This window comes from Polyodon spathula, chromosome 5 (assembly GCF_017654505.1).
Source record: "Polyodon spathula isolate WHYD16114869_AA chromosome 5, ASM1765450v1, whole genome shotgun sequence".
NCBI classification, from domain to species: Eukaryota; Metazoa; Chordata; class Actinopteri; order Acipenseriformes; family Polyodontidae; genus Polyodon; species Polyodon spathula.
In genome coordinates, this window is record NC_054538.1 from 18077549 (window position 1) to 18091074 (window position 13526).

At 36.0% G+C, this 13526-nt stretch overlaps 1 protein-coding gene across 4 annotated transcripts in view; it reads left to right on the forward strand.

Moving 5' to 3' along the window:
- LOC121315663 (regulator of G-protein signaling 7-like) overlaps nucleotides 1-13526 on the forward strand; it is a 153566-nt gene that overhangs the window by 68513 nt on the left and 71527 nt on the right. For all 4 annotated transcript variants that reach the window (XM_041249936.1, XM_041249937.1, XM_041249935.1 and 1 more), the window contains exon 3: nucleotides 3737-3833. In XM_041249936.1, the coding sequence (XP_041105870.1) occupies nucleotides 3737-3833 (97 nt within the window). The remainder of the gene's footprint in view (nucleotides 1-3736; nucleotides 3834-13526) is intronic.

Sequence of the window (13526 nt, forward strand, 5' to 3'; positions counted from 1 at the left end):
CACAGCTCTGGGCAGCTTACAGGTGGGCCTGCAGGCACCCGTCCAGTCTACAGGGGTTGCTGGTGTGTGGTGAGCTGAGGACACCCTGGCCAATCCCCTCCCCCCCCCCCCCCCCCACTCCCTACCAGGTTGGGAGTTGACCCGTTAACAGGTGACGGGGTGTGTGACCTGCCCCACACACCACACACCACCCCCCCCCCCCACAACCCCCCCCACACACCCCCCGCCAATCCCACCCCCCCCCCCCCACCTCCCCCCCCCCCCCCCCCCCCCCCCCCCCCCCCCACCCCCCCCCCCCCCCCCCCTCTCCTCACCTGGGCAATTGTGCACTGCCCCCTAAGGGCTCCTGTCTACGGTCAGCAGTGGAATAGCCTGGACTTGAACTGGTGATCTCCAGGCTATAGGGCGCATCCTGCACTCCACACGGAGTGCCTTGGCCAGATGCGCCACTTGGGAGCCCCCTTTCTAGGGAAAGGTTGTTTTCAGTCTGGGATGTGGAACATATAATCCTCAATATGTTAAAGTAAATAGATTTTCATGCTCAAGCTTTGGCTAAATAGTAATAATATAAGTTAGACTGTAATTACATTTATTGTTGCTATCCTCAGCAACCGTACCAAACCAACAAAAACTGTGCTAAAGATAATTGTGATTATGGTTTGCAAAAAACTGCCTAAAGGCCTGCACACACCAGACGCGACAAGATTTTAACTGCGGCGACACGTCAAATGCGCTGCGAAAACACAGTGCACACCAGAAGCGATCACAGAAACGACATGACAGCTGGAAATTTGCCAGATCTTTCAGAAAGTATGATTACTAACAAACGCAATAGAAAATGGCTTATTATTATAGGTCAGGTAAATTAGGTACTGCAAAAAGTATCTTTACCTCCATTTTCAGTGAAAGTGTGTGACAGGGTGCCCACCCCTTCTGTGCATTTTATTATGTATGTAGGTATTCATTTATTATTATTATTATTATTATTATTATTATTATTATATTATTATTATTATTATTATTATTAGTAGTAGTAGTAGTAGTAGTAGTAGTAGTACTAGTAGTCATAGTAGTTGTAGTTGTAGTATATAAATATATTGTGTTTATGTGCGGACTGATGAAAGCCGTCTGACATGATTATTTATTGTTTAAGATGACGGCGTAAAGCAGTGCGTTTGTGTTATAATAATAATAATAATAATAATAATAATAATAATAATAACAACAAATGAATACCTACATAAAAAAAATAAAATACACACAAGGGGTGGGCACTCTGTCACAAAGTGAAACAGGGCTTGATTTCAAACCACATGACATGAAGCAGTTCTCTGATTGGTCAGTTGTGTATTTGTCGCTCGACGAATTCGCAAAAATAGGATCAGTTTCTATTTTTTTTTCATCGCTCGCATTGGAATTTGTGTCGCAGAGGCGTCGCTTGTCGTGTCGCCTTTGGTGTGAAGAGCGTTATTGAAAAGCAGAGGTTTTATTGATTTTCTCGCCTCACTTTGTCGTGTCGCTCATCGCGTCACATCTGGTGTGTAAGGGAAAATGTGATTTGAGCTATATATATATATATATATATATATCATATATATATATATATATATATATATATATATATATATATATATATATATATATATATAATGTTTAATGTTGGCTCCTCTTCTAGCCAAGTAGAATGTTCCAGGTGATCAAAAGCTGAAAACAGATACCATGCTTAAGAAAAACTAAAATAATCAGTCCCAGGGCATCTTATTAGCTTTTATCTTTTCAGAATGCATTCCAGAAATACAATTCTATACAATCACCATGTGTTTACATACAGCTATGGTCATAAGTTTTACATCCCCTAGAATTTTAGGATTGAGATAATTATACTTTATCTTTTTCAAGGGAGCATGTTTTTTAATCAAAACATTGGAGGTATAGGTTTTTGACGGCATAACAACTACTTGTTATTATTTATAGTCAAATCTATGATTTATTCTTACATGATGTAACGGTTCTATATATTGTGACATCATATTTTCTTCTATCTTTAAATCTTTATTAATTGTAATTAACATTAGTTTATATAAACTTATATTTATATTATCATGCAATGCTGGCTCTGAGGATCAGCCTTGATTTGGCCTCCCCAGTGCATTAGCATGCATAACTTTTCAATTAATTTTGTTTATTTATTTATTTAAATTCTATATATTTATTGGAGTTAATTAGTTCATTCTTTTCTGTTGAGTCCTGCTGGCATAATCATGTTAAGTCTGTTTATCCATTTACTTTCTTTTATTCTTCTATATGTCACATTGTCTAATTTTAGCTGTTCTAATACTACAAAATTTCCATCATTTCTGTCGTGTCCTTGACTGGTGAAGTGTTGTACTATTGGTTCATTCATTTTCATATTTCTAATTAATGAAAGGTGGTTCTGGATTATTTTATAAAAAGTTGTTCCAGTCTCTCCAACATATTTTATTTCATCACATTATTCACAGGCTATTCCATAAACAAGATTGCTATTTTTGTAGTAGGTATTAGTTTTTATGTATATGTGGTGTTCTTGTGTTTAATTATATTTTTACTTTTGTCCATGTATTTACACACTTTACATGTGCTAGTGCAAGTATTTGTTGAACCTATTCTGTCAATTATTCTTTTATGATTACTGTGAACTAAAATATCACCTAAATTAGCTTCTCTTTTGAATGCTACTACTGGGGCCTTAAGAAATACTTTTTTCTGAATTATGTAGAATCTGCAAGTGTTTCCAAACTATCTAAGAAATATTAGGCAAACGTTTAGAGTAAATCATTACAAATTAATTATATTTGTTAATTGTTTTATTATTAATTATGCCCTGCACCTGACGATCAAATTAGATGCATGTTATTTAAAGAAAGCAGCCAGTCTTTTCAGGGCTGCTGTGTAGATAAGCCTGACTGTACGTTAGTGCGTGCGTGCGTGCGTGCGCACGCACGCACACACACATAGCCATAGTGAAATGAAAGGTAGTGTAAAACCTTTTGGATTGTGAAAAACTGTGTTTTTGTTTGTTTTTTTTTTTTAACAGGTAAACAGTTTAGCTCTCCTGTATTATAGTTTAGGTAGTGTTACAGCTCGGGTAGAGCTCGGTGTTTGTTTTAGTTTATTTTGGATTATTAAAAATAGCGTGTGTGCTGGGTAATTTTTAAAGGGGCAGCGAACTGTGGAGAGGAAGCTTCGGTTCACACTATGGTATCTAAAAATGTGATTTATTTTCTTGTCCATCGAAGGTCCACCTTAATGTTACTGTGTATTTAATTTGCCATTTTATGAAACTAGAAAAGTGATTCTTCTCCTTGTGTCCAAATCCCAAAAATATCATCTACAAACCAAATGTATTCTAAAGGTTCTTTTTCTTATTTTCTAAGTAATTGTTCTTCCCATTTCACCATGTATGTACTGACAAAGTGCATTCCTAATTTACATCCTATTGCTGTACCATTGTTTTGTTTGTAATTCTTATCAACAAAAGTAAAAACTGTTTTCTAAAACTATTTTAATCGTGTGTGTGTGTATATATATATATATATATATATATATATATATATATATATATATATATATATATATATATATATATACACACCTGTGTGTGTGTGTGTGTGTGTATATATATATATATATATATACACACACACATATATATTATATATTTTTTTCACCCCATGCTTCTCTTTTTTTTTTTTAGATGGAAGATATCATAGCACGTATGCAAGAAGAAAAAAACGGGATTCCCATCCGTACAGTGAAAAGTTTTTTGTCGAAGATTCCCAGTGTTTTTTCTGGTAAGATCAGAATGCCTATTTCTTTTAGTTTACTTTCACTGTTTTGGTGCTTGTAATGTCTTGTTATGTAATTAGCCTGTAGATATGGGTCAGAATGTACCTACTAGTAGATCAAAATTAAATCAAATTACAACTTACAACATTCTCAGCCCAGCCACGCTTTTTAAATATGCATTACATTACAAGTAGCGCCCTCTTTACTTTGTGAAGTAAAACTGACTGGGAAGTGGATTGTAGTGGGATATGAAGACTTTTTATGTTACTAGCACTAAAAGTATGCATATTGAATGATCCACAATTCTGATCATCCAGAAGGCTGTATCATGGATTAAGGGAAAACTACCCATTGAATAAGTAAAATTTATGTTATTTCCATACACAAGTCATGCAATACCAATACATTATTGGAGATTTGTATGACACTGATCTTAGTGAGCACTTTAGATATAGATTACTGTATATGAATTGCATCCTAAACAGAATCCTACACTAAAAAAATAATATATAGTTAAATACAAATAATTAAACAGTATAGTTAATCTTAATGTGATGCCATGTGATACATGCGGTACTATCTGATACAAAGAAATGTTAGATGGTTCAGGGCGTACTATAAATTTTAAACGTTTAAAACCAAAACCACATGGTTTAAGGTCTACAAGCTGAGCCTAGAGCATGTGCTGCATCACTTCTCATGGTTTATGGAGAGGAAGACAGAGATACTAAATCTAGTGTTCCTGTGGAGCTGTGAACTAAATATAAAACAGTGGGAAATTAGATCTCACCATTGCTCAGATTGGTTAGAAAAAGGCAAAATGGTCACAATGTAGGCTAGCATCCAGAGATCATGATTTAAGCACACAAAGGCTGCCCTCTGTCAAGCACCTGTGTTAAAACTGGAATTGTGGCTGGAGAAATCTAAAACAGACATTTAGTAACCAAACTTTTGACACAACCACAACTAATGGCGTAAAAAAAAAAAAAGAGGATTATACAGTACATAGAAGCTACAGGCTCATATGCGCTGTTGCTTAAAGACCATTTCAGTGCTGTAATTTGAATGATGTTTACCTTCTCAATTCCCTTTAGGATTAGATAATGTCCACTTTGGTAGTGACGGAGCGCAGTCAAGGTGTGATGATCGCTGCAAAACTACACAAACAACAAACATATAAAGTAGGGTTACTTTACACACATAGCAAAAACAATGGAAAGACCATTTAATAGTCCAAACTGGTACTTTTTCTAAGAACTGGTAGAGCTACGGGGCACTTACAAAAATAAAAATATAAAAAGTAACAATAATAAAAACATCAATCCACACAACTAAATTATGCATTCTCCTGCCTGCCCTCCTGTTCTGAGCAATACTTTGATCCCCAGAGAGTGGCATCCCATACATTACTTCTAAATGTTGCATATACATTGTTCCAGTAATAACTGGAAGACAGATCCAAACTGCTTTTAAAGTGATTATTTATTTATTTATTTATTTATTTATTTATTTATTTAATGATTATGGTGTCTGTGCAACCAGCTCATCCCGCAATAACATTCCCACCCAGACCGTTTCCTGAGTGTTCCTGGAGAGGAAACACTAGCCGAAATACTTCCAGATGGCTTCCTGATGCTTGACATTTAGCCCTTAACATGATTTCTAAACACTGCACAGAAACGTTTTTAAATGTTTTTAAAAACATGCCTCTTTAACCTTACTTGTGGTAAATGAGACTGCTTTAATCCAGCTAGTTTGGGAAGTCACTGAGGTATTTCAAGAAACAGGGTGATGCTATTGTAGGTAATATGCTGAGGAAATATATGTCAAGGGGAGTTCACATCGGGCACGGCAAAAGCGATTGTTTTCAATAAAGGTGGTCACGCACAGCAGCAGAGGGAAGCATCACTCAAGCAACACTGTGGAGCCATGATGTAAACTACCAGCAGCCAATCAGGGGAAAGTAGGAGGCTCCTTTTAAAAGGAAGAAATTAAAAAAATTAAATTAAAAAATAAAATGGAGGAAAAGCTTGTGGTTCTGATTTCAGATTTTCCAGAGCTATATAATACAACAAGTAGGTTTGAAATCTACCTTCATCAAACCGGAGCTCCTGTATCAGCCAGTGATATTCTCTGTACCTTTTTTTTGGGGGGGGGGGTTTCCCTTCCTGCTGGCATTTACTGTTTGTTGCTTGGTGTAGCGTCAGAGTGGGTCATAATGTCATTCTGTGTATGAAATTAACAGAAATGGAATATATGGTGGTGGTGGGGGGGATCCTACACCATTCTCTGTGTCTACTCACAAACTCCCCCACTGAAAAATAATGCTTTTAGAAAGAGAAACTAACTGCTGGACAAGTGTTTTATCTTTTCCTATCATTGAATGAATCATTTAGGTGCCAGCAGTATCTTGCAGAAGGCAAGCCAGACAGTTTTGAGTGTGCTTTGACACTTTGGAAAGAGAACAGTACCCCTCATAAATACAACCGATAGGGGTCGAAAACCATGGATCAGTTGAGAACAACCAATGAGAAACACCCCACGTGGTCTCTGGCACAGCCCAATATAATCAGGCCAACAAAATCAGGCCAACAAAACCAGCTGCGACTTTCAGAAACACTTGAGTTTACCCCATGAGAGAACTTCCTATACAAGCTTTTAACCATGTATGCTAATGAGATTATGGTCGTTGTAATCGTTTGACTATGAGATCAATGAACTGTATACTATTCATGCATTTCTCTAACTAATAGCCTATCCCTTTTGTAGTATTAGATTAGTTTTGCACCCCTTTTTATTCTTAAGTAAACTAGTGTTTTATATTTCTGACACGTTGTCTCATTTTGTATGTCTCATTTTGACATTCTTAAACAGGGCACCTAGAGACTAATTTATATTTAAATAAATTAGATTCCTAATTCACTACATGGACAACCAAAAGTCACTGTACATGCAGCCGTGACGTAACAACAGACCGCCCACTGACTTTTGCACCCTGCCACTTCCCTGCCCCGTTTGGTGTGAACAGTGGTCTATGGCGACTGTAGAGACCACCTACTGTTGACTCTTTCCAATATATCTTTCTGCAGAGGTAAATGTAAATGTCTACCTCCCTTACTGTAAGTTAAGCATACTAAAGAGTATCCCCAGTTGGGGAAAATAATGTAATCGACTTCATACTGAAATAACAGTTCAAAAATAGGAAAAAAACTTTCAGTTTTGAGTACTGTTTTTTTTTAGTTGAAATACACTACTAAAAAGGCCTGGCACTGGGTCTAAGATTATACCATATCAGCCTCAGAATCCAAATGCACAACATGAGTTGTTTACGGAATAGCAGCAGCACATAAATATTGTTCCTTAACTGTGATGAATATGGATGTGCTTAGATTGGATTTGGCAGGGTATTGACCACAGCTAATCCTGCAGCAGATAGTTGGGACTTTCCCTGGATAAAAAGGTCAGGATCACGTGCTGCACCAATAGGAGAAAAGCCATCTCTAATTCATAGCAACAGCACTAAGCCTCTCCCGTGAATGGTGTGTGTTACGTAAGTGCAGTATCTATACCTAAAACAAATAGATTGCTTGAAAGAATATTGAAAGCAGGTTTTATTTGTAAGATCCCTTCTCCCTGCCTGTGAATCTGAATTTCAAAACAACCACTGAGTTCTGGGATGTGTGTTGTCTGTGTGTGTGTGTGTGTCTGTGTGTATATGTATGTATGTATATCTTAAAAAAAATGTTTCTCTAATGCTGGTAGCTTTGGGGAAAGTATAGACGCATACTCTTTTACCCCAGCCTTTTACTGCATACAGTACATGTACGTTATCTTGTAGTGGTTTCAGGCTTTGACATACAGAAAACTGGTGGTCAAAGGTCTTGGACAGACTAAAATATAGTGAAACTGATTTCTGATTACAGGTCTGGGAAACAAGAAGAAGCTGACTGGAAATTTAAATATTTTTGTTGTATTATTTTCTTGGGGGGCTGTGGAAATATTTTTGTGTATTTTTCCTGTTCTGAAAAAATGCTGGTTCGCTTACAAATATTGAAACCCATTATATATATATATATATATATATATATATATATATATATATGTCAAGCAAAATTATGTGGTTTTTTTTGTATTACACACAAAACATACATTAATGATATATATTAAAAAAAAAAAAAAAAAACATCATCTAGTAATCATTGTGTAGTCCAGCATTATAGAGTAATAAAGTGGGTCTACAGTATATTTTGTACAGTTGGACTACGAGAGAACTTTCAAAACATTTGTATAAATAGCATTGTAGAAATATATTTTAAAAAAGGAGAATAAATAAATGTGAACTTTGATCAGCATTTATCCAGCTCAAAGCGTATGTTGATTTAGTGTCACTGTCTTTGTGTAAAACCAATATAGTTGAATCAGTGACAAGCAATTTTGACCTTGAATATGTTACCACTTGGTTTCATTGTGTTTTTATTTTAAAGGAATTGGGAATAAAAAGTGGCTTACCTATATATTGCTTATATATTCCTGTCCAACACAGCAGATGTCTGGGTTTAAGTCATGAAATGTCAGTATTAAAATAGGATTTTAACCAAATACAGAATCTGAGCTACATGCTTTTTTGGAAACATTTATAATGTAGTTGGTTTTTGTGTGCGTGTGTGTGTGCAGGCACAATATTTGGTGGCTTTAATGCGTAGATGCTACTCCCACAGGATCATGGTTTTGTATTATTGTGTAATTTTAAACCAGTAAAATGTGTCACTATAGCCCTTTTTCCATCCAACTTTTTAACAAACTAAAGCTTCCGCACACAAGCAAATTCATCCAAAAATCGGCATTATAAAATGCTTTATTCAACTTGTTACTCGCATGACAAGTTTGCTTGGCAGAGATGGTTTTATTTTTTGCTTGCTGCGACATTTTATTTGACATTTGCATGGAAAACAGTAGCGAGCGTATTTCTGGTCCTAGTACTCTTCCTTAGACATTCAAGTGGTGTCAAACTGTCTAAAGTGATCATAAAAAATAGCATATGAGAAACCAAACTGGCAGACGTAGAGCAGAGAAAGTTATGTCTAAAATGATTACATGAGTATGATGTTGCCTCTGCATGTGACGGGAAACGACTGTGTAATGCAGCAATATTACAATTTGCATGAGCATGGCAGATATTGTGTATCCATTATCCATTGATTTGTTTACATGTTTTTAAGTTCAACTTTTCTACCCATTCGTTGGCATTTATTTCTTTTTAGTTATTTATTTATTTTTACAAAAAAAAATTAGAAAAAGAAAGTTGGTTTTGTTTTTTTACTGCTATTTTGTTTAAGAAAATGTTAAAGAAAAACTTATTTTCTGAGAAGCTAAGAACATAAGTGGAAGAAAGTTGTTTTTTTAGTAGTTTGCTTATTTATGTAAAATAATTAATGTTTCATTTATTTTTTATAAAACATGTTTACACCATTGTAAATAAAATAAAGAACACTTTATTTTCTCATACGTGTGTATTGATGCTTCTTTTAAGGAGTCCAAACTAAAGCTTCAAAGAGATTTTCTATATCCATCGCAGCAAGAAATAGCAGGTATTTTTTCAAACCGCACAGCTACATTACAATAGGAATAAGGGCCAACAAGTTTTAACGTGTTTACTTGGTAGACTAACAAGTGAGTAAAAAAATAAATAAAGAAAGAAAAATTGTCTAGCAAAGTGTTTCATGCGAGTAAGCCAAAAAACTTTGCGACATATGCAAATTAGTCTGTGACGACATTAAATGTCACGGGGAAACCCTTTGTACTCTGTGGAACCTGCATTAGTTGGGAAAACCAGTTTATTCCTCCTTATGTCACTGCTATTTTTGTAGTCATTTTACCAAGTAACTCGCTCAATACATGGATGGAAAGAGGGCTTATTAGGTGTGATGTTGCTTATTAAAATCATTATCAGGTTGCAGTGTGAATCTCCTGTTACAATATTTAACATATCAGGCAGTAACATCTAGGTCCCAAAAGTATGCCAACAACTGTCACTTCGCACATGCCTTTGCTTGCAAATTGAAAATAAGTACCTTGAGAATATTATGGCATTCATCGATAGATTTTAAAATTCTGTGTTAGAGAAGTAGAAAGATGGTCTTACATTTTCATGGCTACATGTTACAGTTGGTATTTGTAAAATATGCATTTTATTAAAATTATGAAAACTAAAGGACTCTCATCATAATTAAGGCTGATTGTTGGCATCAATTAAACCGGGATGGAGCATACTATATATTAAATAACTAGTGATAAATAAATGGATGACATTTCTTACATAAGCTAGTTAACAAACAGTGAGACCCTTTTATCTCTCCACACAGCATTGATAACTGAAGTTGCAAAGAGCAAACTTGCCCTTAAATGTTAGGAGATGGAAATAGTGATCAATATAAAGGCTGCCAGCTACAGCACTGTAACAGTTGGGATTTTGTATTATGCATTTTAAATGCATCATTGGATTCCAAAAGTAAAGGCATGCATGAATTATAAGTATTAATTATTCATCTGAACTTGGCGCAGCTGTATTACATCAAGTCCTTAGGGAGGATGCTGGGTAATACATACCAAAAAAAAAAAAAAAAAAACTAAGGCAAAGGAAAAGATTAAAATGTCAGAAACAATATGTACCAACTTGTAGATTCTCACAAATAAATTATTCTAAAATAATTGTGTGGGCTGATTATCACACATGCTTTGAAAGAAGAAAGCTGGTGTTTATATTCTAATGCAACAATGTGTTGTTAACATACCCAGTATAATTCAAAGTGTCTTATTCACAAAGCTTTAACCCATGACTTATATAGTAACAGTTTAGAACATTGATAAACTTCATTTTGTTCATAAAAAAAAAAAAAAAAAGTTTTTGTGAGGCCCATGAATGAGAGTAACATCTCATGGCTTTAATTTTGTCATTCTTCATTGATCTTGAGTTACCACAATTAGCTTTATATAATGGAATAGTTATTGCAGAACTGGGCAGAAACATGGCAAATTAAATGTAAAATGGGATGGTAGTCACACAAATAAAGGATCCAGATAACAAATGGGTTGTATAGAACTGGAACAGGGACACAGTCTTTAATCACTGATAATAGGTGCACAGGCGGTGACTCCGTGAGTACTCCGGGGCGCAATCACCAATGGGAAAAAATAAGGTCCTGCATAGTGCAAATAAATCAAATTGTAGTGTGGATGCTGCACAATCAGAACTATTATTGCAGCATTTAAAAAGTAAAACATTCACTGGCAGCTCTGACAAACCCAAAGGCAATCCTTCACATATTCAAATCCATACAAAGTCCACCAGCTTCCTTGAAAAGATCTGCGTTTCCCTTGTTTTTCTTTTGTATTTTTTATACTGTCATTAGAATCCAACATAGTAGATTCAGCGGCCTTCAGTTCTGGAAGATTCTACTGTAATAATAATTTCATCCCGAGGGCTAGAGTGAAACATACTGTCTTTAAATTGGCACTTTAATGAAGACTGTGTGTGTATGAGTAGATTTATTGTAGGTAGTAATTCACAGTTATTTAATCACTCACAGGCTGTAACCCCCAACTCCACAAACCAGCCAGCATTTTTGTAAATAGCAGCACATGTAATGAACAGTAAAATAAACATTCTATTTATGTCATCTGTGACAATTTCAGGCGGAGCTTTAGGGTCTGCAAGGTAACACAGCTGAGAGTTTTTTTCCTCTGTCATCCCGTCTGGTGTCAGTGTCAGTTTCTCAGCACACAGTACAGTAGTCACTCAGTAACAAGGTACAAACAGGTGATTGATCGATCTGTAGGAGCATTTACTGAGGTGCCTTTGTTAAAAATGATAATAATAATCTTAGTAATCTTAATTTTTTAACAGTGTTTATTTTTTTAGAAAATAAAATTTAAGCCTAATGTTTGGGACCCCAGCTGCTGTTGTTGATTCCAACTCAGTATCTTTTACATAAGGACTAATAAGTTTCCATCAGGACTAGCAAGGTTCAAAAGGTATTAGTCCTTTGGACAAGTACAACAATTTTGTTAGTTTCTAAAACTGAAATGTATAATCTTTGTTAATCGGCTGCATCTCTTATATACATGACATTCATTTTTTTTAACCTTTAAATAACTTTGCCGAAATTATAATAATAAATTAATTTTTTTCTTATTATTATTTGAATGGAATTTATTATCATGCGCTTGAAATGAGCTGAACTGGCAGCACTGGAGACAGGAGATTCAAGCCTTTATACAATGAGCAGAAGATCATTTCATTCAAGCATTGTTGGAGCAGAACCTGGAGAAACTAGTTCCATTCCCATTGCTGTTCATATCTATAGTGCTCTCTTTGTAATACTGCCTGCAAAGATATCCAGACCTAGATTAAATCAACATTATAGCAGTGCCATAACCATTAGTGTAAACTTGTGTGTTATTCGGTGGGGCATGAAAGAGGACTACTTCCTTCCTACCAATAGATAAAGGGATATTCAGGACAGAAAATAGGAGGCACTTTTTTACACAGAGAATTGTGGGAGTCTGGAACCAACTCCAGTAATGTTGAAGAGGACACCCTGGGGTCCTTCAAGAAGCTGCTTGATGAGATTCTGGGATCAATAAGCTACTAACAACCAAACGAGCAAGATGGCCGAATGGCCTCCTCTCGTTTGTAAGCTTTCTTATGTTCTTCTGTTCTTAAGTTAATTAAGGAGTTCAATTATGTTCTTATGTTCTTAATAACATCTGCTAATCACCTATTTAAAGCAAAAGCCTTGAGTTTGCCCTCTGTCTTGTGTCCTCTTGCCCTCACCATCCTCCCCTCCTCCCCTGCTATGCTTCCCTCTTGGGGGTAAGTGAAGCTCACTTCCCAACCTTAGAAGCCCAGCCAACACTGGGGAACCTTCCACGAGGAGGGACCACTGGCCAAATTTAAATATCACTGCTATCTTCCTATTTCTCTTCTCTAGATTCCAATGGGGGGAAGGGTGGGGGGAGAGTCTTACCTCCATGAGGGCGGCTTTCCGCGAGCCAAGGGGAATCTCCTTACTCTTCTCTAAGTTATAAGCACGTCTTCCGTTATCAATTCCTCAGATTTCTTCCTCTACGCAGTTCTCAATCATGTCCAGTGAGTAAAGTATACAATAACTATGGCAGCACCATAAAATGTGATAGAATTCAGGTCTAGAGGACTGACTTTGCCACGTAGTGCGGTGTTCTGTGAGGGCTTAAACTCAGTTTAAGAATGTTATATTCTTTGTTTTATAAATGTTTAATGCAAGAAAGGAAAGTGAATAGCCAAGCACTGATTAGAAATTCATGTTGTAAAGGCCACAGAACACCCTTGAATACAATGTCAGACACCCAGTAATCCCTACTGCCACCCTCTGCTCAGTCTTCCTGATCAAATATGGATGGTTCTCTCCCCTAGAGGAATTCTGCCAAGAATAGACTAATATGGGATTTTTAAAAATTGTTATTCATGTCCTATATAGTCTGTGATCCAGACCTGACAAAGTCAAACATTCCTCACATATCTGCTAGCCTTTTCATGTCTAAGATAAAAATGAAACTTTTTCGTTAACCTTAAACTGTCACTGCCTCTTAGAATAAAAGAGGAATGTTTTATTTACCACAACCTAGTAAATGTTTTATAGTAACAGTAACATGCAAATCTA